The sequence below is a fragment of the Zalophus californianus genome, chromosome 4 (genome assembly GCF_009762305.2).
Source record: "Zalophus californianus isolate mZalCal1 chromosome 4, mZalCal1.pri.v2, whole genome shotgun sequence".
Lineage (NCBI taxonomy): Eukaryota > Metazoa > Chordata > Mammalia > Carnivora > Otariidae > Zalophus > Zalophus californianus.
In genome coordinates, this window is record NC_045598.1 from 189,826,732 (window position 1) to 189,848,298 (window position 21,567).

Below are 21,567 nucleotides of genomic sequence, written 5' to 3' on the forward strand. Positions count from 1 at the left end.
GCTAGAGTGTGACCAGGGTCATGGCTCAAAGTGTGACCAGGATCAGGGCTCAGAGTGTGACAAAGATCAGGGCTCAGGGTGTGATCAGGGTCAGGGCTCAGCGTGTGACCAGGATCGTGGCTCAGAGTGTGACCAGGTGTCAGGACTCAGAGTGTGACCAGGTATCAGGACTCAGAGTGTGACCAGGGTCAGGGCTCAAAGTGTGACCAGGATCAGGGCTCGGAGTGTGACAAAGATCAGGGCTCAAGGTGTGACCAGGTGTCAGGACTCAGAGTGTGACCAGGTGTCAGGACTCAGAGTGTGACAAAGATCAAGGCTCAGGGTGTGACCAGAGTCAGGGCTCAGAGTGTGACCAGGATCAGGGCTCAGTGTGTGACCAGGATCAGGCTCAGTGTGTGACCAGGATCAGGGCTCGGCGTGTGACCAGGGTTATAGCTCCTCTGCTGCTGCATATCCACCCGCTAGGCTTCCTCTCCAGCTGCCTGTGGGTGGCCTCCTCTGAGCAGTGTGCCAAACCCAGGAAGGCAGAGGGGTGTCCTCGGCTCCTGGTCACCTGTTCCCCTGTGGGGTCCAGCAGAGTAGACCGATGACTCCTAAGCTCACGTTTCTACCCTGTGAAGGAAGTGCGGGGTGTAGCGTTCTCCCCGAGGCAGCCCTTTCTGCCGTGCGCTTCCTGAAGGACCCAGATGTGGATGTGCCCTACTGTATGGCCACCTGTGTATGAGCAGGAGTCAGGCTGCTCCCGTCTATGCTGTGACCAGCATCTTCCAGCGGGACATGCACTCGGAGGCACAGAGCTGGGGACACCTGGGAACCCTCGCCATCCCCCCGACACGGGCTCCTTGCCCATGTGATCAGCGCTTCTACTCCCCGCCCACCACGGCCTGACCCTTCCACGAGGTATGCAGGAACTTTGTGAAAGGCCCATCCGCTCTTCAGCGAAAACCAGGAGACATCTGTTTACACCTCTAGACTCAGAAACCCTGCCTAGGAGTCCTGAACTACTTTGTCAGGGCGCTCACCCAGCCCTCACTAGGCGCCCACATTGGGAGCCCTGCCTTTCACCAGATTCTCGAGCCTCAAGCAGGGGAGGCGCAGGCTCTGTGTGGGCGGCCACTCCCTCCCGTCCACAGGGGTTTGGTGACATTTCGGGGGCCCAGCACTCAACAGAGTTCTCGGGGCATCTTAGAGTTTCATGCTGCGGCGGACTTGCCCTCCAGGGGCGGCACCCCTCCACCCAGGCACACAGCGGGCTGGCTTCCCGCCCGTCCTCACCCTGCTTCCCTGTGTGCTCACTCGTCGATTGAAACACTACTTTGACTTGCTCCTTTCTGACTCTGAGTGTGGTTGATTTCCTTTCGGTGAAACTGCTGCTCAGGTCCTTTGCTCCTCCTTGTGGATTCGGAAGTATTTAGTGTTCACAGGTATTCACACGTGTGGCAGGCATTTCCTACTTTGTCTCCTGTGTTTTAGTTTTGTGTATCGTACTTTTTCATGTATTTCACTTAGATATTCTTTCTAAGAAACATGAATCGTTCTCAGTCTGGATTTTCAGACTGGTTTTTCTTTCAAACACTTTTTTTTTCCCTCTTTTTAATTTGTAACAGCTTTATTGGACATGCTTCACATTCCATCCAATTCACCCACTGGAAGTTTCTGGTATATTCACAGGTCCTGCGACCATCCCCAGTCAGGCTTAGGAAGAACCCCACCACCCCCCCGCCCTTGGGCTGCCACCCCCGCGCACCAGCGCATTCCCAGCAGGCCCTGGCCACCGCTCGCTGGCTCCCCGCCTCTTCGCATTTGCCTGTGCTGAGCACTTCGAAGAAATGGAAGCACGGAGAATGCGGTCTTCCGGTCTTCCGTATGTGGCCTCTTGCTCTCCGTGTGTCTCAGGTTCGTGCAGCCCTTGGCAGCACCAGGGGACGCACTCCGCGGTCTGGAGAGACACCCTCCCATGTGCCCCCAGCCCTGCTGGCCCGAGGTCCTGCTTGTGCCTTTGTGTGGGGTCACTCTCTGCCGGGACCCTACCCCCCACACTGGGTGGCTGCACCACCACACTGGCCTTTCCACGTTTTCTTTCATGAGAGCGTGGCCGGGGTAAGGACAAGGAAAGGGCTGGGCGCTGTGTCTGGGGTCATGTGGTGGGGAGGAGCCATGCCCCCTGGCTGGGGGGGGCGGGTCTTGGTCCACTTCGCAGCTGGAGGCTGGCTGGAGCCATGATTAAGTTTCCCAGTGTGTGGGGTGGGGTGCGGGGGCGCGGGGGCGTGCGTGCACCTGTGCATGGGTGGGGGTGGGGGCGCCTGTCTGCTCTGTTCCTGCCGTCTTCCCCTCTCCAGTTCCCCCAAGCGCCCCTCCCCCTCCCCGCCCAGGGCCACCTCTAGTTCTTCCGAGCTGCTGCTCTGCCCTGGGACGCTCCTGGAGCATCTCCCCAGCCCTGGTGGCCCGGCTCAGCTGCCTGGGGAGCAGCGTCTGCCTGGGGGTCTGGGCACATGTCAGCTCTGTGAGTGGGGGGACAGCTGAGGGGGAACGGCGGTCAGTCGGTGTTGCAGAGGCTGTACTGGCAGCAGACGATGGACACGTCGGGGCCCAGGCCCAGGCTGGGGATGTCCGGACAGCCGCTGTAGCACGATTTGGTCACCAGAGGCAGGTCAATGGCGCTGAAGGGGACTCCTGGGGTGGACAGAAGCCCCCTGAGGCTCTGACCTGCCCGTGCGCCCTGCCCCCCCCCGCCGCCACCAAGCCGAGAGTCGGTCCCCCAGCCTGGGCGTAACTGGCCCCCTCCCTTGGGTCCCTTCCTGATCTGAGGTCAGTGGATGCTCCCCTCACCCTGTTCCTGACTTGTTGGGAGCCTGGCTCAGCTCTGCCCCCTCTGAGCCTGGGTCTCCTCTCCTGGGCAAGGAGGGCACGGCTGGCCCACCCCGCGCATCCCCTACTCACGGGTGCCGATGCTGACACAGTAGTTGGAGCCCCAGGGGCATCTGGACGCATTGAGGCACCCTCCGAAGCCCTTGCACTGGTGACAATTCAAGCCTCGGGCTGCAGCAGTGGGTGGAGAGACGGGTGAATGGACACACAGACAGAGAGGGACACAGGTGCGGGCAACGCCCGCCTAACAGCACCCTCTCTTCCCACCCAGTGCCCCCTCTCGTCCTCAGGACCCTAGGCCCGCATCCTGGGGTGCCCAATCCCTTAAGACCTCTCAGATAGGGGCGGGGAGGTCACCATGTCCCAAGCCTCAGCCCGGGGCTGGATAAGGTCCTGGCCCCCCGCCCTGCCATCCTGCTGGACTGCTCTTCCCAGGGTGCAGGTGGTCAGGCCCAGGGCCACAGCAGGGACGGCTGCAGCTGGAGGCGGCTCTTTGAGTCCGTGCACCCAGGACGGCGCTGGGCTGGGAGGCAGGATGGGGTCTTCCCGGGTTCACCGTGTGCCCCCCCAGGGGAGTGGATGAGCAGGGGCCTCACACAGGAGCTGAGGGTTGGGGGGACTTTGGGATGGGGGAAGGTGGTGAGGGCTCCCCAAGACATGGCCATGCCCGTGTTCCCTCTGTGGGGCCTGAGCAGGACCCCGTAGGCCCACAGGCGCCTTTGGTGGTGGTGGCTGTAGTGGTGGGGCCTCCCCAGCCTCCGTGGGGAATGGGGAAGCAAGGGGGACAGAAAAGCTGGACAATGAAAGGGACGGGAGGGAGGCTGGCACAGTTCTGGTTGATGTTTTTTCTACGAGGACAACCTGGAGGCTTTGGAAATACCAAGTTCATCCCAGAAATGTCTGGCAGATCTGCCCATCAGCCCTGTCCTCGCACGTGGGCGCTTCGTGGGGCTCTCTGTCCCTCTGTACCCCCCTGCCATGTTTTTGCCTCGAACTTCCTCCCTCCCTCCCTGCGTCTCCTTCTCTGGTTCCTGCACTCGGGTTTCTGTCCAGGTCCTGAGCCACGGTGCCCAGGCCTGCTCTGGCCTTCTGCATGTGCAGACACAGCATGCTCCCAGTCACAGAGCCAGTGGAACGAGCTGTGAGGCCCGCACCATGCACGCTCACCATGTGGAGGCTCGGAGCCCCAGGAAGCTTGTGCCACAGTCCAGGGCAGTGCGCTCACGCCCCACCCACCCCCCAGTCCGTCCTTCGGGCCTCTGCTAGGCTGCCCCAGCCCCGCCGTCACCGTTGCCATGGATCTGCCCCAGATCAGCACAATTCTCAGACCTGGGTCCGTGGCCACGATGATGCATTGCACACTTTCACCAAACCATAGTGTGCACGGGCACACACACACACACACACACACACACACACACTGGGCAGGGACACACCGCACCTCCTGACCAGCCCTGAGCCCTCTGCTCAACCCCTGGGGTTGTGGGTGGCCTCCTCCCAGAACCATAGAGTAGGTAATGGAGACAAGGAAGTCTCCACCATGGGAATGTGCCCACCATCAGCCTTGACTTGTCTGCCAGCCCCACAGAGCAATCTGAGACCCCACAGGTGACCAGGAAAGGTAACAGCTCATGTCACAAAGCCCATCAAAGCGGCTTGAAGCCACCCTCACATCAAACCCGATGAGGGTGTGGTAAGCTGAGTATGCCACCTAATGGACAGACAGGGGACTGTCACCTGGAAAGCCGGGGTGTCTGTGCCCCAAAGGTACTCCGGCCCCATGAGAAATGCAGTTCCTGCCTCCCGCTCTCATCTGCTCAGCCTCCCAAATGCCTCCCTGCTTTGCCCATGCTCTTCCTTCTGCCGTCCAGGCAAAACAGGTCCCAGCTCAATATGCCACCTCCTCTAAGAAGGCCTTCTGGATTTCCAGGCAGAGTTGATGGTTCCTCCTTTTACATGCCCACCCCGGGTTGCTGGCACCTCTGCTCCAGCTGGTGACAGTGTCCCTGCCCCATGTGATCTTGCTCAGGACTCCCTCCCTACCCCCACTGCCTCTGACGTGAAGGACATGGGTGGGGTATTTCACCCACTCTTCCGTGCCCCCAGAGCATCCTCCTCTGTACCTAGTGGGGCTCAGGAGAGCTTTGTGGAGGGAAGGAAGGAAGGTAGGAAGGAAGGAAGGAAGGAAGGAAGGAAGGAAGGAAGGAAGGAAGGAAGGAAGGGCAGCCTGGTGGCAGGGCTGTGGGTGCCGCTGACCAGGCTCGTGTCCTATCCTGGCTCACTGTGCTGCAGACACCTCCCACTCTGATCCCTCTTCACTCTGAAGCAGGGCTGGCATGTGGCCAGGGGGGACAGGTGTGCTTCTCCTGGGGAGCAGGGAGAGGACACCAGCAATGCTGTGGCATGTGGGGCGCCTGTGATCCACTGGACCTGGGCTGAGCCAGGGGAGGGTGGAGGGGCCTGTGGGTGGCCACTCCTGGATGCCACGCAACCCCTGTGACAGCCCTGGTGGTGACAAAGTCTTTCCCCATCCCTGTCCATCCACACCGATGACCCTGGGACAGTTCTTAGGGCTCATTGAGGAGACCTGGGTCCTGAGCCTCCCAGACCTTCCCCACCGAACAGAGAGCCTGCAAGAGCCCGGGCCTGGGGAGGGTTCCCGCAGGTGCGACAGCGGCAGATCCCAGACAGTGCTGGGTGGAGCCCGATGCCCATGCCAGGGGCCATCCAGACACTCGCTCTATCTCATTTAGGGCCGCAGGCCATGAGGAGGGTGCTGACCCAGATGTAGAGACAGAAGTCTTGCCAGGTGAGGGCTGGGGGTGGGGTGGGGCTGGTTGCGGTTGGATTGGGGGTCTAGCTGGTTTTGTTCGGGCCTCTGGGTGGGCGGCTGGACATGCCATCCCACCTCGGGTGCGGTAGGAAGGTGAGACCAGATTGTGGGCAGCCCCCTTTGAGGAGAGGTCCCCAAGAAGCCCTCAGGAAGGCATCTGGTCCAATGGGCCTGGAGCTGGACAGGATGGGGCCAGCGATAGCAGACCTGGGCACAGCTGAATACGGCAATGGCCAGAGTGGGGAATTGGCCCCAGAAGGAAGCCTGAGCAAGGGAGGAGAGACCCGCGTCTCAGCCAGAAGAGAGTTAGGAGAGGGCCAGAAGAGGGTGGTCCTAGGAAACAGGTGCAGGCCAGGTAGAGCTGGAAGAGGGCCCTCACACTCATTGTGGGGGGGGGGGTCACTGTTGAGTTGGAGAAGCCTGTGGGGGAGGTGGGGGGGACAGGGCTGTCAAGCTCGGGGCAGGGCGCTGGGAGGTGGGCAGCCTTTGCAGGGACAAGGACAGCACTGAGCGCTTGGCTGATGGGCCTGTGGGTCCAGGAGGGGGTGGGGGAGAACTATTGAGTGCTGTCCACAAGCAGCGGGTAGGAGGTGGCAGGTGGGGAGGGTCTAGCGCCCAAAGGGGTGGAGGGCGCAGGAATTGGGCTTCCCTGGGGTGAGGAGCCACAGTGCAGGGCTCAGTGGTGACTGGGGTTGGGGGACCGGCTTAGAGCAGTGGGGAAGGAGGTGGCCCCTGGACTCACCCAGCTCCAGGCTCAAGGCAGCGGCCAGCAAGAGCCCAGGGAGCAGCCGCATGGTCTCCTGGGGTGAGGCTGGCTCCCGGGACACCCGGCTGCCATCTTATACCTGCTGCTCCCACCCCGCACCCGCCAACTCCGCCGTCTGACTCACCTGGCAGCTGACTCAGCCACGAAGCCAGGCCGGGGCCCACCCAGCCCCCAGGCCCGAGGGCAAGCCCAGTTTATCACGCAGACCTCTTTCCTTGCCCATCAGGTTGCAGGGTGGGGATCAGGTAAGACCACCTGGCACAGGGCGGACCCTCAGCTCACAGACTCTGGTTTTCCTGCGAGGAACTGGAACGAGGGTCCAGCACGGGCCTGAGGTCACCCTTCCCCCTCAACATGCCAGCGAAGCTTAGGGCCAGCCAAAACTGCCCCCTGGGTGTTCGATGAGCAGCTACTCTCCGCAGAGGCAGAACATGGGCGTCCTCAGTGGTCCTGCCTGTCAGATGGGCCTTTGTCCAGAAGTGGCCGTGGGGGGCTTGCCTGCCTTGCTAGGAGTCATGCAGGCTCATGGCTGTCACCGAGCTCACACTGCAGGACCCAAGACCTGCAGCTGTTTGCCCGGTGGCGGGGGGACGGGTAGCAGAGAGGTATTTAAAAGGGTCCCATGATGGGTGAGAGCCCAAAAGGGCACACGTCCGCCAGCCACATCGTTCTGCCAAAGCTGGCGGGGGCTGGGGCAGGATGGGGGCAGTGCAGGGGGCATCCACGGGGCGTTGACGCTGCCCACCCGCGGAGCTGTGTGTAAGCTCTGGCTGCTGAGTGGTGTTTGTTGGCCACTCTATCTGGTGGGCTCCTCAGGGCTGGGGGCTGGGTGGATTCAGACCCTGCTCCCAGGTGGAGGAGCCTGAAAGCCGGGGTGGTAGGTGGGTTCCTGGGGTCGCGCCTCCCTCCCCCGGCCCTCTCCAGCCTTCTCTAGGGACCCCTCTCTAAGGAAGCGGCTGGGTGAGTTGGTGGGCCTGCCGCTTTCCCTGGAGCCCAGAAACCTCCTGCCTCTCCGGCTCGCTCCCCTCCCGCGGGTCGTCCCCTTGCCCTGGGCCAGCCCTGGCTCCAAGGGACAACTGGATGAGCCAGGGTGAACTGGAGTCCGGGACCGACACAGCCGGCAGGACCAGCCCTACCAGACCGGACAGAGGGAGCTGAGCTCGGGCCAAGGTGGCTGGTGAGGACTGACCAAGGGCAGACACATTTATTCATCCATTTATTCACACACTCGAGATACTGAGGGGGCCTCTCTGAGGGCTAGAGTGAGCCAAGGAGGGCACCCTGGCCTGAGGGTGGATTCTCATGCTGGTCAAGGTCAGAATCAGGGCTAGGGGTTAGCATTAGCTGCTGGCAGGGGCACGGCCCTCGAAGTGCCCAGACCTCGCAAGTGGCATGAAGGCAAGAGGGACCTCCCACCGATCCGTCCGTCTGTCCATCGGAGGCCTGTGTGCTAAGCCCTGGGCTGGGCACGTACACCCACAGCCTCGTCCATCCCCCTGAGGCCTCGGCTTGGTGGGAACCATCATTCCCACTTTGTCAATGAGACAGCTGAGGCTCAGAGACGTGAGTGATGACCTCCAGGCACCCCGAGTTGTAGGATCCAACAAAACTCACTGAGGGGAGGCAGGAGAAAGAAAGAGGTGTCCCAGTTTCTTTGTACCCTTTTCAGAGGTAAGATACATGTTTAACAAACAAATCAGCCAGTGCCAAGGGAGATGGGGCGGTTGGTCCAGCCTCCCCATCCCCCGCCCAGCACCAGGGCACCAGCAGCGGGGCTGGTGGGGCTGGTGGGGCTGGCGCTCTGGATGCACCCCTTCCTGGTGCCTTCTGCATGCAGCGGGGCTAGGCTGCATGCACAGCTCTGGAGCTGCCTCTGGCTGCAGACGCCAACCTGTGCCCCCGGGGTCAGCACCTGCAGCCTCAGCTCCTCAGCTGGGCTCTGAGGGTAGCCACAGGCGGCGGCACGGCACAGAGACGCTCAGGCGGCTTCCAGACTTGGGACACCACAGAGAGCTTTGGGGAGCCCGAGCATCTATCCACATTGAGGGGGTACTCACTTCCACTGGAGGGATCCCCACAGCGGACATGCCCACTGCCTGGGGGCAGCCCGCTGCCCCTGTGCCATCCTCTCTGTGACCCCAGCCCACGGTCCGGGACACAGACACAGGGCTGGACGCCTGCCTGGGGGCCTCAGGGCTCCTCAGATCTCTGGTTCCACTCTTATCCTTCTAGAGCTTTCCTGACCCTAAGCTCTTAGAAGTATTTCACAGGCTCAGATCGCTTTCAGTTTACAATCCCCCTCCTCGGCTGCCCCGCCCCGGGCTCAGGGATGCAGTCTCCCAGCTGGTGGGAGAAGACTCTGCACAGCGGGGCAGGGGTGTGGTGTTTGGGCACCCCGGTCACGCTGGGCCTCAGCTTCCTCACCTGTAATGGGGGTGTGGTAATGGTTCACACCTTGCAGGGTGGACGCGGAGAGCTTGCAGCCGGGACAAGGGAAGCCACAGAGGTCAGCTCCCGTCCTCGTGAGTGCCGTCCCCACTGGCACTGCCCTTCGAGTTCAGTGACACAGGCTTCCCACTAGGGGCCGGCCCCGTAGTAGTTGAGGGCCTCCCGAGGGCTCTGTGCTGGGTTCTGAAGGCAGCCCAGCCGGCCAGGGGCCTGGGGGTAGGTGGGTGGGGCGGGGGCATTATCCTGCGGGCCGGGTGCAATGTTGTGGGTATTGGGTTTGGACCAGGTCACAGCGGAGGATGGACAGATGGGGGACAGAAGGCAGGTATAAGAGGCACCCCCATACTGCAGCAAGCCCAGGTCCCTGCTCTCAGTGACCCCAGAGCCCACAGGTGGCCAGGCAGGCCTCTAACTTCATCACCCACTGAGGGGAGGGAGGACTGATCCTGTGCTCCTCCCAGCTGTGGCCTGGGACACCTGCTGACCCAGGACAAAGGTCTTACACAAGCAGTTTAACAACTGCTTCCAAGCCTCTCCCTCTGAGTCAGGAGGCCAAGGGTGGCTAGGGCTGGAGGCCCACGTTCACCCTTTCTTCCAGCTGGCTTCCGCATCCAGAGGCCTCTGCTGGCCTTCCAGCCGGCTCTGTGGGGGAGCTGGGTCATTTCCCCGAGGCTGACCCTTCTGGGGGGTCCTGCTGGACCTGTGGGAGCTCAGGGCTGGGGTCTGGCTTGCTCCCAGCCTCCCCCAGGGAAGGGCTCACACTGAATTGGGCTTCATGGGGAGGAGACACCCAGGTCTCCTGTGGGGACTGAGTTCTTAACCAGACACTCCTTGGGGTGCAGCTCCTTCCCGCCCAGGATGAGGCCCATCTTCCCGGACCTTCTGGGAGGTCCAACCAGCTCTGCCTGAGGACCCCTACTGAGGCTCACGCAGGCTCTCCCAATCCCTTGAGCTCTGGAGGCACTGGATGAAGCTCTCCAGGCAGACTCTCCAGCACAGGCCCCCTGATGAGGGCCACGTTTGGGGGCCATGGGCTCCTGAGTTCCAGGGACAATCGCACCACATAGGCATTTGCCACAATCCTGCCAACTTAGGACCAGACAGCTAGAAGGGGGTCCTGGGCCCCTCTACAGACACCAGAGGTGGGGACAATGGTCAGGTAGCCCTTATATCCAGGATAAGGGCTGGATATGTGCTGGGCAGACATATCCCCAGCTGGGCAGTGCTGTGCTGGGTGGACTCTTGTTTCCCAAAGCAGGCCAGGGATGAGATTCACCTAGGCTGGGTACCCTTTAAATAATGCCAATTCTTGGGCCCTTGGGGGTCCCAATGCCCCACTGGGTTGGGGGCACCTGCAGACCACTCCTCAAATCAAGGAGGGAGCTCTTCAGCCCAGGGTGGACCTCTCTCTCCCCCCTCAGGTGGAGTCAGAGGGTAGAGGGTCCTGTGGAGACTCTCAGGCTGATGGGCTCAGCCTTTGGGTCCAAGGCCAGCTCAGCCAGCACTCATTCAGCCAGGCCTGCGGGCCACAGCGGAAGGGGGCCAGAGGGTGTGGACAGTGGTTGTTGGGATTGGGGTTGCAGAGGAAATCCCGGGGCGCAGCTTCTGGGGGGAGCCTGGTCATCTGCAGCCCAGACCCCGCCTCTCCCAGCCTCTGCCCCGGGCGGGGGGCTTCCAGGATCCCCCTAGCCCTGGCTGACTCAGGTGAGCACATTCTCTCAGATGCCTGCTGCAGCTCACCCCCCTCCATTAACAGGCATGCTTGGGCTGAAGGCCAGGCTCTTTTGGCCCCACTCAGCTTCCTTCCCCTCCCTGCCAAAAATAGCCCTGGGGTCAGCTCTCAAGCTCCACCAAATATAGCCGCCTGCCTGCCCTGCCCCCAAGTGCCGGCCGGCCTCAGGCCAGGGTGGGGAAGGGGGAAAGGTCAAGGATTTGGCAGAGCAAGAAGGGAAGAACCTCTTACCAGGCTTCTGGGACTGGGGGCCCGAGGGTCCTCTTTAGGATGAGCCCACCCCCAAGCCCCCAGCCAAGGGCTGCCTGGATACACCAGGCTTCCTGGCACTCCTACCTGGGACATCTGACAGGGACAAAGGCCTTCCTCACATGGCCCTCTATGCCACACCTACCCTGGGCAGCTCCTGGCCTCAGTCAGACCAGAGACCGCCCTCCTGGTGCCCCAGCAAGCCCTTCTTCCCAGGATGGTCCCCCACCCATCCTGTCCCGACTTTGCCCTGTGCCTCCCCACACTTACTGCGCAGACTGTGGCAGGGCCTTGCTCCCAGAGCTGCCACGAAGGTGGGCCAAGTCTCCCTGCAAATCAGTGTTCCTCAGCCAACTGAGGACCCCAACTAAGCAGCACACTTTGCCAGACGCCTTTGGGAGGGCTGATCCCACATCAACCTCCCGGGCATGGAAGGTCATGGTCTGGGAGCGAGGCCCAGGGCGGTGGGCACTCCAGCAGGCAGTCCTGGGTGTGGCTGGGTGGGGGGTGGGGGGTCTCTGGGAGTGCAGAAGGTGGGTGGCGTGTGCAGGGTGAAAGGGTAGGGCTGAGCCTCTCGGAACTTTGTCCTTGAGTGGGTCTGGGTGGGGGGCAGGGGTTTAGAGCAGACCCCGGAGGGTAGCCAGGAATATGGGGGCCAGGGCCAGGGTCCCAGGGACGGAGAGGCCAGCGCTGTTACAGAGGTCATACTGGCAGCAGGAGGTGGTAGAGGTGTGTCTGGAGTAACCATCATACACCGTCTCGAAGCAGCTGGGCACACATGACTTGCTCACCTTCATCTTGGTCGGGGTATAGTCTGCAGAGGGGAGGTGGGCGAGGACCCCAGGTTGGCCCACCCTGGCGCGCAGGGCCTTTAGGGCCGGTTCTCCCTCAGCCAGGTGCTCCCAGAAAGAATCCCAGGGCAAGTGGGAGCCTCCCTCCTCAGGGTCCCACACTCCCAAGGGCAGGAAAGAACACCCCTCACGCCTCCCAGAAAGGGCTGCTGGGGGCACCCACTGACTCACAGGTGCGCGTGGTCATGCAGTAGGTAACCATGGCCGGGCAGCGCATGGGGTTGAAGCAGTTCTCTCCGTTGTAGGCACACACGTGGCAGTCCAGAGCCTGGGCTGGGGGCCAGCGGATGGGGTGGGAGCTGGGTGGGGTGGGTCGCCGAAAAGGGAGAGGCCCCTCCTGCAGCCCACCAGACCCCAGGTCCCATCACCTTGCCCAGGGCGGGACAGCTAGAAGGAGAGCTGGTTAGGAGTTCTGGCCTCCCTCCCCACTTCTGGCCCACCTGCCCCCCGAACATGGGGCTGTCCATCCTTCTGTCCTCCATCCGTCTTACCCAGAGGGAGGCCCACCAGGGCCACCAGGAACAGGGTGAGCAGGGGCGCCATGGCTGGAGGTGAGAGGACCGAGTGGGAGCGGTGAGCTGAACAGTCCACGCTGGGGCTGGGGCAGGGGGGAGGGGGGGGCAGACCACCCCCCGCTGTCCCGGGGCTCCTGGTTTACTGGAGGCACGGCAGTCCTGCAGAGAGGGGGACAAAGACAGGTGGTCCCCACGGGGACTGAGGGACCCCAGGGGACCTGGGCAGAGGAGTCCTGTGCAGACCTGTGCAGACTGAAGCGGGGGGGGGGGGGTAGTTCATGCAGGGGCCCTATCCTCACCTAAGGCCCTGAGTGCAGGACTGGGCCCCAGGGGTGGATCTCTCTTCACTGCTTCCCCTCCTCTTTGCTCCTGGTGATGAAGGCGAGCTGAAGACAAAGCATAAGCGGACACCTAGCAACCTCCCCCCGGCCCCCACTCCTGGGTAGGATATGGGATATTGTTCCAAGAAGCTCCCAACTGTCTTAATGTTATTGCTTTACTACAGGGAAAAAAAACCCTCGACAACAGCAAGGCCTCCAGTGTCTTGTAGGTCCTCTTTAGCATATGAAAGATCTTTTGAAAACCTCCGTTTTTCCTTCCCTCCACCAACCCCTTAGTATATAATCAATTGCTCCTCACAACCCCAGGATAGCTCCTTCTGCCCATGGTCCCGACCCCAGGCTTTAATAAAACCACCATTTTGCACCAAAGACCTCTCAAGAATTCTTTCTTGGTCGTGGGCTCCAGACCCCACCCCACCAAACCTCACCTATATTCCAAAACCACAACACTGGGGTATCCCTGAGTGGGTCCCCCACTTCTGCTCCTTTCAGGGCCCAGGTGGGGGCCGCTTTCCCAGGAAGACCTCCAGAGCCCAGCCTTACTTGGGCCTTTCAGGTCCGAGTCCCTGGCCACAGGGGGAGCTCCGGGCAGTGATGAGCTCTGATCAGGCGGTGGGGGAAGGGCGCTTTGAATGTGTTCCAGGGGGGCCCTCGGGCAAAACAGCAGGAAGAACTAACTTCCCAGTTTCCATATGGTGTTTGGGATGAAGACATTCAATCTCTGGTAAGGGGTTGGAGGAAATCTGGACTACGACTCCCCTCCGCCCTGCGGGGATATTCGGGAGCGGTGGGGGGTGCACAGCGTCCCCACCCCAGGGGACTAAATTAGGCTCCGCCCTCCCCGAGAACATCAAACCAACACTTCTTCCAGGCCCCATTTCCCAAGAGTCAAATGCCTGAGTGAGGCATCCATCCCATTTCAGGATGTCAAAGGCCTGAGTGAGGCCAGGCCTGCGGCTCCAGCGCTTCCCGCCCCCTCCCGGAGAGCTCCGCCCCAAAGAGTGCCGTCCCAAGCAGAGGGGGAAGGTTTCGGGGTGACCTCAACAGTGACCTTCAGCACACTGTACCTCCGCTGCGCCCGGGACTCACCCGCCGCCACTCGCCGACCGCTCGGTCTGACAGCGCGATGGTCCGAGCGCCCCGCATTGACCACGCTGCAATACCCCTCCGCAGTCTCTGCCGCTGGAAGCCACGCACTGCGCGTGAGCTCACTGCAGAAGGCCCCGCCCCGCCCCGCCCCGGCCCACCCCCGGCCGGCTTTGGACCCTCCCCGGACCCGGCCCTGGCCCGCCCCTCGCCAGCTCCTTCCTGTCTCCGCCCCGCCCCCCCGCCCGCCCCCTCCAGTCCGTCCCAGCCCCGCTCCGGCCCCGCCCCCTCCCCTGCTCCAACTCCCGGCTCCACTTAGTCTCGGCCCCGCCCCCCCGCCCCAGTGCCCAGTCTTCGCCCTGCCCCGCCCCGCCCCTTCCCAGCCCCGCCCTGTCCCCGCCCCGGCCCCGCCCAGATCCGCCCCCGGCTCCATTTCATCTTGGCTCCGCCCAGCTCCGCCCCCCCCGTTTCGTCTCGGTCACGCCGCAGCTCCGCCCAGTCTCAGCCCCGCCCCGCGCCGCTGTCTCCGCCCCCGCCCCAGGTCCGCCCAGGCTCCACCCCCCACCCCCTCGGGTCTCGCTTCAGCCCGCGGCCCCCCGCCCACGTGGACTCAAACCCCAGCCCTGGAGTCGCGTACCTCGGGAGCCGAGAAGTGCAGCCCCACAGTGATACCCACGCGATCCTCAGATGCACGTGCACCATTCAGGAGCTATCTCCACGGGGTCTGGCCGCAGTCACCCCGCTGAAACTTCTGGCTCTCCCTATCCTCCCCCCTGCTTCTGCCACATGCACTTTGCCCCCTTGCCCACGCCATCACCCGGGCCCTATTCCTTGAGCCCAGTTCAACAGAGGTGCTGCTTGGAGCCGTCCCAGGGCGCAGTGACCCCTGGACCTGGCTCCCTCTTCAGCCTGCCTGGGTCCCACCTCGCCCTGCCTTAGCTGCTGAATGACTTCCGCATTTTACCTAGCATTTCTGGGCTTCAGTCCCCGCGCCTGGTCCCATCTAGCAAAGTGTAGAGGCAAGCCTTGAAAGGATCCCGTTATTTCATGGACCCCCTCCAACCATAATAACATCAATATTAAATAACTGTTTTTTACTTATATAACTTTACTTCAGCATTTAGCTTTTCTGTTTTGGGCAAAATTTAAAATTTTCATGGGCCCTAAATGTTTCATTTTTTTTCTTTTTCTTTTTAAAGAATGTGTTTATTCATTCATCCATTGTGAATAACATCCTTTAGTTTTTTGGGTTTTTTTAAGATTTTACTTATTTACTTGACAGAGAGAGACATAGCGAGAGCAGGAACACAAGCAGGGGGAGTGGGAGAGGGAGAAGCAGGCTTCCCGCCGAGCAGGGAGCCCGATGCGGGGCTCCATCCCAGGACCCTGGGACCATGACCTGAGCGGAAGGCAGACTTTTAACGACTGAGCCACCCAAGTGCCCCTTACCGCCCTGTCTTAAGCAACCAAAAAAGGGAGAACAAATGAAGCAGCACTTTTTGGACATTGCATGACAGGCCAGCAGAGGCAGGGATGCTGGAGGAAGGGGCTTCTAAGAAAAGAAGCGCAGGTTTTGCCTCAGGGGGCGGGGGTGGGGGGAAACCAAACAGAGCGCACGCTCTCCCTGATGGAGGAGGCAAGTGGGGAGTCAGTCCGGGAGGCCGGGGCAGCTGGAATTCACCGGGCAGAGCTCAGATTAAGGGGAGAGAGGAAAGAGCTAGGAGGTGAGCAGAGGGAGCTGTTGAGAAGGAGCAGGCAAAACAGTCCCCAGAGTCGCACAGCACTGGGGGTTCGCCTGTGTGAGCGGGGAGCAGAGACCTTAAAATATGGGGTCACTGGGCAGAGTGCTCAGAAGGAAATTGCCTTAATCGTGGGGACTACTCGCCTGGATTACAGATCACACCTGGTCCCACCTAACGAAGCCTAAATGCAAGCCTCGAAAGGGTCCAATCATCTCCAAGTAACTTCATTGCGACCTGAGACAAAACTCAAAAGAGAAAGGGAGCCAGCATCCCACAACGTAAAATTCATCTGATTAAGTGCCTGACACCCAATTGAAAACACCATCAGGTATGCGAAGAAGCAGGAAAATGTGGCCCATGGTGGGCAGAAAAAAATCATTAGAAACAGACTCACAAATGACACAGCCTATAGTGAGCACGTGCATCAAAACAGACATCATATTTCCTATATTCAAGCAGATAGAGGAGAGCATGACTGTGTCGGGGACCCGGGGGAAATAAAAAAATACAAATTGAATTTCTAAAGATGAAAAATAGGTCTGTGATGAAAAACATGCTGCGGGGGGGTGGGGGGTGATTAACATCCCGTTTGAGTCTGCGAGCCAAAGATCAGCGGGCTTGAGGACAAAGCATCAGGCAGAGGATGCCAGGAAACAGGATGAGCGGGGACAGCGCAGCGGGGAGCAATGTGGCCACAGCTTCTAGCGCCCCGTGTGTGTCACCGGAGTCCCAGAGAACAGGCGAGGAAGACAAAAAATAGTTCCAAGAAATAATGGCCACATTTTCCCGAATTTGTTGATAAGTATAAACCCATGGGACCCAGAAACTCAATGAACCCTAAGCACAAGAAATATGAAGAAAACCAGGCCAGAGCACGTCTTAGGCAAGTGCGGAGAAGCAGCGACAGCGGGGGACCCTGAGGGCGCGCGGGAGAGTGCGCGCAGCGGTCTGGGTGAGCTAGCCGCACGGAGAGGCGACGTCTGGAACCCCAGAACCCAGGCCAGACTGTAGCAGCGCCTGGAGCGTCTGAAAGTGCAGGGGACAGGGCAGGCAAAGCCCCCCCCACCAGGGCGGGGTGCAGGGGGCGTGGAGGGGGTGTGGAGGTTCCTCGCAGGGGGCGTGGAGGGGCGTGCAGGGGGCGTGCAGGAGCGTGGAGGAGCATGCAGGGGCGTGCAGGGGCGTGCAGGGGGTGTGGAGGATCCTTGCAGGGGTTGTGCTGGGGCATGCGGGGGGCGGCGGGGGCGGGGGAGAGTCGCCCCATCCCCCGATTGCGTGAGGGGCATGGAGAGTCCTCCCTGAGGGCTGCACGCAGGGGGCGTGGAGAGTCCCCGCAGGGCTGCGTGCAAGGGGCACGGAGGGAACGTGGAGGGGGCGTGAGGGGGCGTGGAGTCCCCATCCCTCCGACCCCAGGCAGAAGGTAAATTATGCCTCTGGGACACAAGTCTGCACAGAGGAGTGGAAACAGTAGAAATGGGAAAGAGAAGGTACTTTTTTCTTATTTTGAAATTACTTTAGAAGCTAATTGGCTGCTTAGAGCAGAAGTAGTAACACTCTACTAAGAGATGTTTAGCAAATGCAGAAGTAAATTGTATGACCGTAGTAACCACACGGTCCTGGGCAGAAGGGAAATGCACAGTTGTCCATTTATTTCCTGCAGGTGAGCCGGCTTCGTTCTGGAACACAGACTGTGATAGGTTAAAGATGTGCACTATAGACACTAAAGCAACCACACACACACACACACACACAGAAAGAGAATGAAAAGCAAAATCAAAGAGCTCTATGTAAGAAAGCAACAAAGGAGATTAAAGGGACCAGAAAAAATTAATCTGTGAATCAAAGAGAAGGCAGAGGAAGGGGTGAGAGAGGGAAGAGCTTGGGGGCCAAGGAGAAGACAGTGGCAGGAGAACAGACTCAAAGCACCTGCTCCACGGTCCAAACCCCCGGAGAGAAGCAGAGACAGAGCCACACACGTGCTGTCCTCAAGAAGCCCGCCGCTCTGTACAGACCCGAGCAGGCTGAACATGCAAGAGAAAGATACACGTTAACATGGAGGAAAAGAAAGCAAGGGTGGCCGCAGTCACACCAGACAACGGGCGTCTAGAGCAGAGAAAATAACCAGCAAAGAGGGACATTCTATAACTGCAAGGGGGTCGGTTTGGAAAGGCACAGAGCAATCCTAAATGTTTACTTACCTGACAGTTGAACTTGGGAACACAAGAAGCACTGTAGCCTGCAAAACTGAGGAGAGGAAAAGAAAATCACACTTACAGTCGGAGGTTTCAGTTCTCCTTTCTCAAGATCCGAGAGCAGAAGTGGGCAGAATCGGTAAGGGCAGAGAGGACTTGAGCAACACAGCTACTTGCTTCATGTGCAGGGAGCCCTGCAGCCTGCAGGGGTGGGGGACAGAGCATTTTCCAAGACAGCCTGTGCACTGGGCCGTAGGACAAATCTCAGTACATTTACAAGGATGAGATCACATGAATTGTTTCCTTAGACAACAGTGGAATTATATTAGAAGCCAGGAACAGAAAAATATGTGTAAGATCTGCCAAATATTTAGACACTGAGCAGCGCATTTCTAAATAACTGATGGGTCAAAGGAGAAATTTGAAAAGAAATGAGAAAGAATTTCCAGCCCAATGAAAGTGAAAACACAACCCGGCAAAGTTAGGGGGCACAGCTAAAGCAGTATTTGGAAAGGGAGTGTTCTGGCTAATGCTCACGTTAGAAAACCAGAAAGCTCTCAACACAGCGAGACTAGAACAAGAGCAAAGCAAACCCCAAGGGAGCAAAATAAGGGGAATAATAAAAATAAGGGGGAAAAAAACCACAATGAGATAGCGAAAGAAAAACAATAGGGAAGATCAGTCAAACCGAAAGCTGACTCTTTGAGAACGTCAATATGATTTTTAAACCTCTGTGTAGACTGATGAAAAAAGAGAAAAGACGAGACAAACCACAAAAAGCAGGAATGAGAAAGGGGACATCAGAACATGACAACATTACACCAATGCGTCCTACAGCTTAGGTGACTCGGGCCAGGCCCCTCACACACGGGCCCGCGGCGCTCACTCGACAGGAAATACGTAACAGATTATGCCCCGCGGAGCAGGGAGCCCGATGTGGGGCTCGATCCCAGGACCACGGGATCATGACCTGAGCCGAAGGCAGACGCTCCACCGACTGAGCTCCCAGGCGTCCCTACAAAGCATTGAAAGAAAGACGCACACCGACACTCTCCGACCCCTTCTGGAGAAGGAGGGCTGTGCCCACTCGTTGGGAGCCACCATCCTTCTGAGACCAGAACCAGACACAGACGTTACAGGGAACCACAGCAGACCGGCGTCTCTCCCGGACTTAGCTGTAAAAGGTATGAACGTAAGTGTAGCAAACGAATCCAATAATAGAGAAAAGGAAATAGAACATGACAAAGAACAATGCCAGTTTGACATTGAAGATCGAGTGTGATTCACCACATCCACAAGACGACCATCTGCATAGATTTGGGAAAAACGTTTGACAAAATCTCATGTCCGTTTCTGTTTAAACCAACCAGCCAACCAACCAACCAGCCTCTCAGCAAACTAGGAACAGGGGGGACCTGTCTTAGCCTGATAAAGGCACCTGCAGAAAACCTACAGTTCATCTATTCAGTTTGGAAAGACAGAGCAAGGGCCCACACTCGCCAGAGCAGAGCAGGGCCTCTGATGGTTCTCACTCGGCTTCACGCTGGAAGCCCAGCTGTACAACGAGGCACAACAAAGACCTCAAAAGACACAAAGATTGGAAGGGAAGTACAACTGCCCTGGTTTTCGGATGACAGGTATTCACAAAGAAAATTTCGGGGAATGTACCAAAAAACAAACAAACAAACAAACAAACAAAAAAAGCCAACTCAAGAAAGCCCTCCTAGACCTATGTTGGTTTAGCAAGGTTGTGGGATAAAAGGTTAACAGGCAAAAACTTAGGGATGATGTTGACGAAAGAAGTAGAAGACACGTTCACTTTGAAAACCACAAAACATTGCTGAAATACATTCTTAAAGGGCTTCACCAGATGGAGAGGTTTGTCATACTCACTGATACTCACACTCATCGATGAGCAGACTTTACAATGAGATGTAACTTCTCTCCAAACACATCTGTGGTTTAGGTGCATTCCCAGCCCAAAACCCAAGGGCGTTTTTCTTGAAGAAATTACCAGGCTAACTCTAAAATTTATATGGAAATGCAAAGCATCTGAAATAGCTAAAACCATTTTTGAAAAAGAAAGTAAAAGGTAGAGGTCTCACACGACCTGATTTTAGGCCTTAATATACTCACAACAGTGGGGAAGGGGTGTCAGAATGGACAGACCCCACGTGTATGGTCAGCTGACTTTTGACAAAGGTACTAAGTCATTTCAACGGAGCGAGGAATACCATTTCCACCAGCGAGGCCAGATGCAAGCACGCTTGACTTTCCATCTGTACATCCCGGCTCGCTCACAGACGGGCTCCCGGTGGGTCACAGACCTTACCTAAGAGTGACACCACCAGAAATCTTAGTGACCTCGGGTATGGCAAACATTTCTTTAAAAACACAGACTATATGAGAAGAAATCCATAAACTGGACTTCATCAAAACGAAACTTTTGCTCTTCACAAAACAATGTTATAAAAATGAAAAAACAAGCCAGATCAGAACATATTTGCAAAATATGTATCTAGGAAGTTGTATCTAAAATGGATGAATAAGTATTACAAATAATCATCAGCCAAACGACCCAAAAGAGACAAGGGAGTAAAAGGTTTCTAACAATTTATCAAAGAAGATACCCAGACGGCAAACATACACACGAGAAGATGCTCAGTGTTCATTAATGAGGGGTGTGCAAACCAGACCTGCAGGGAGCCCCCATGACCCCCGAATCAGGACGGCTCTGGCTGAAGGCTGACAACAGCAAGGCGAGGGTGTGCACTGACTGGAACCTTCTTCCTTTGCTGGGGGGAATGTGGGGAGAACAGCCGCTTTGGAGAACAGTTTAGTGGCCACTCAAAACGGAAGCATCTTCTGTCATCAGCCCCGTGCACCCCACTCCTAGCTTTTGTCCAAGTGAGAGGAAACCTCTGTCCCCACGAAGACCTGGACGTGAATGTTCATAGCAACGTCACTCTGAGAGCTCAGGCCCGGAGCCGTCCAGGTGCGCGGATGGACCGTCCACACGGTGACCGCACCTCGTGGTGGTCGGACAGCCGAGCTCCGGCAGCAGTAGGAGCAAAAGACCGAGACGCCCCGGAGCAGGGCTGCGTCTCTGAATGCTGTCGGATTCCATTTTACCAAAATCTGGAAAATGTGGGCTGATGTGTAGTGTTGGGGGGGGGTCTCGGTTTGAGCGGTCACGAGTAACATTGCCACGAACAGAGCAGATCCGTGGTTGCTTGGGGTGGGGTGCGCAAGGAAGGGTGGAGGGGGCACGGGCAGGGGTGCGGGCGGCTTTGGAGGGAATGCCTATGCTCCTTGTCTTGATGGTAGGATGACTCGTGCGACGGAGACACGTTCGATCTCATCTCCTTGCGCACTTCAGGCGTGTACTGTTTCTCGTACTCAAGTTGTACCTTGATTAAACTGAAGACAGTGTGTTAGACGGTGCAAAAGCTACGGGGAAGAATGGAGGGGGTCGAGCCCCACGTGGGCAAACACCTGGGACACAGGCCCGTCAGATGGTGGCGCCCAAGCGAGGCTCCTGTGATGGAGACACAGCCCCGGGGGAGTAGGCACTGGGCCTGGCAGCTCTGGAAGCCACTCTCGCCACAGTGCTCAGGCCACATGGAGCCCTGCTCCTCCTGCTCCTGGCTGGGCCCCACATCGCCATCCCTCAGCCATGCACCCTGCCGGGGCCACCACCAGCCACAGCTCCTCCTTGCCGGCACTGGAGTTGGGGCTCTGTCTGACCCACAGTGAGGCCTGAGACTGTGATGACTGCCCCGAGAGATGGAGCAGAAGCCTCCAGTCCTCCCTGGAGTGGGGAGGGCTGCTTGCGTGGGCACCTGCTGGGTTCTGGGAACTCCCAGACACAGAATGATCCAAACTGCTCAGATCCAGACAGCAAGCCCCAAACCCAGGCAGTGGGGCCCTGAACCCAGGCAGGGGGC

General features: G+C 58.7%; 2 protein-coding genes across 16 annotated transcripts; both read right to left on the minus strand.

Annotated features, from left to right (window-relative positions):
* Positions 1 to 1,729: 1,729 nt before the first annotated feature.
* On the minus strand, positions 1,730 to 11,336 carry LOC113937332 (secreted Ly-6/uPAR domain-containing protein 2-like). The gene is made up of 4 exons (XM_027621531.2): positions 11,275 to 11,336; positions 11,167 to 11,225; positions 2,941 to 3,039; positions 1,730 to 2,673 (listed from the first exon to the last, which is right to left on the minus strand). The coding sequence occupies exons 1-4, from the start codon at positions 11,334 to 11,336 to the stop codon at positions 2,537 to 2,539; spliced, it is 357 nt and encodes a 118-aa protein (XP_027477332.2). The 3' UTR covers positions 1,730 to 2,536.
* Positions 2,941 to 17,821, minus strand: LOC113911134 (ly-6/neurotoxin-like protein 1). Of its 15 annotated transcripts, none has more exons than XR_003516377.2 (7): positions 14,327 to 14,857; positions 13,671 to 13,785; positions 12,562 to 12,648; positions 12,239 to 12,292; positions 11,919 to 12,020; positions 11,167 to 11,710; positions 2,941 to 3,039 (listed from the first exon to the last, which is right to left on the minus strand). XR_003516377.2 is itself a non-coding variant. In XM_027573284.2 (6 exons), the coding sequence occupies exons 2-6, from the start codon at positions 13,747 to 13,749 to the stop codon at positions 11,514 to 11,516; spliced, it is 519 nt and encodes a 172-aa protein (XP_027429085.1). In that variant the 5' UTR covers positions 13,750 to 13,785; positions 14,327 to 14,857; the 3' UTR covers positions 7,671 to 11,513. The 15 variants fall into 15 exon arrangements, 12 of the variants coding, with proteins under 12 accessions (XP_027429085.1, XP_027429183.1, XP_027429121.1 ...); XR_003516374.2 differs by lacking the exon at positions 2,941 to 3,039 and adding an exon at positions 7,671 to 8,080; XR_003516373.2 differs by lacking the exon at positions 2,941 to 3,039 and adding an exon at positions 7,671 to 8,080 and having other exon boundaries at positions 8,892 to 11,710.
* Positions 17,822 to 21,567: the final 3,746 nt, after the last annotated feature.

What these genes read in the sequence shown, in the direction of transcription:
- LOC113937332 (XM_027621531.2), bottom strand. Translation starts at nt 11,336, where the DNA reads ATGACCTTCCATGCCCGGGAGGTTGATGTGGGATCAGCCCTCCCAAAG. An exon ending in CCAAAGGCGTCTGGCAAAGT is followed by an intron (nt 11,226 to 11,274) that starts GTGCTGCTTAGT and finishes ACTGATTTGCAG; the next exon opens with GGAGACTTGGCCCACCTTCG. An exon ending in GCCCTGCCACAGTCTGCGCA is followed by an intron (nt 3,040 to 11,166) that starts GTAAGTGTGGGG and finishes CCACTGCTGCAG; the next exon opens with CCCGAGGCTTGAATTGTCAC.
- LOC113911134 (XM_027573284.2), bottom strand. Translation starts at nt 13,749, where the DNA reads ATGCGGGGCGCTCGGACCATCGCGCTGTCAGACCGAGCGGTCGGCGAG. An exon ending in TCCTGCACTCAGGGCCTTAG is followed by an intron (nt 12,293 to 12,561) that starts GTGAGGATAGGG and finishes TCTCACCTCCAG; the next exon opens with CCATGGCGCCCCTGCTCACC. An exon ending in CTGCATGACCACGCGCACCT is followed by an intron (nt 11,711 to 11,918) that starts GTGAGTCAGTGG and finishes TCCCCTCTGCAG; the next exon opens with ACTATACCCCGACCAAGATG.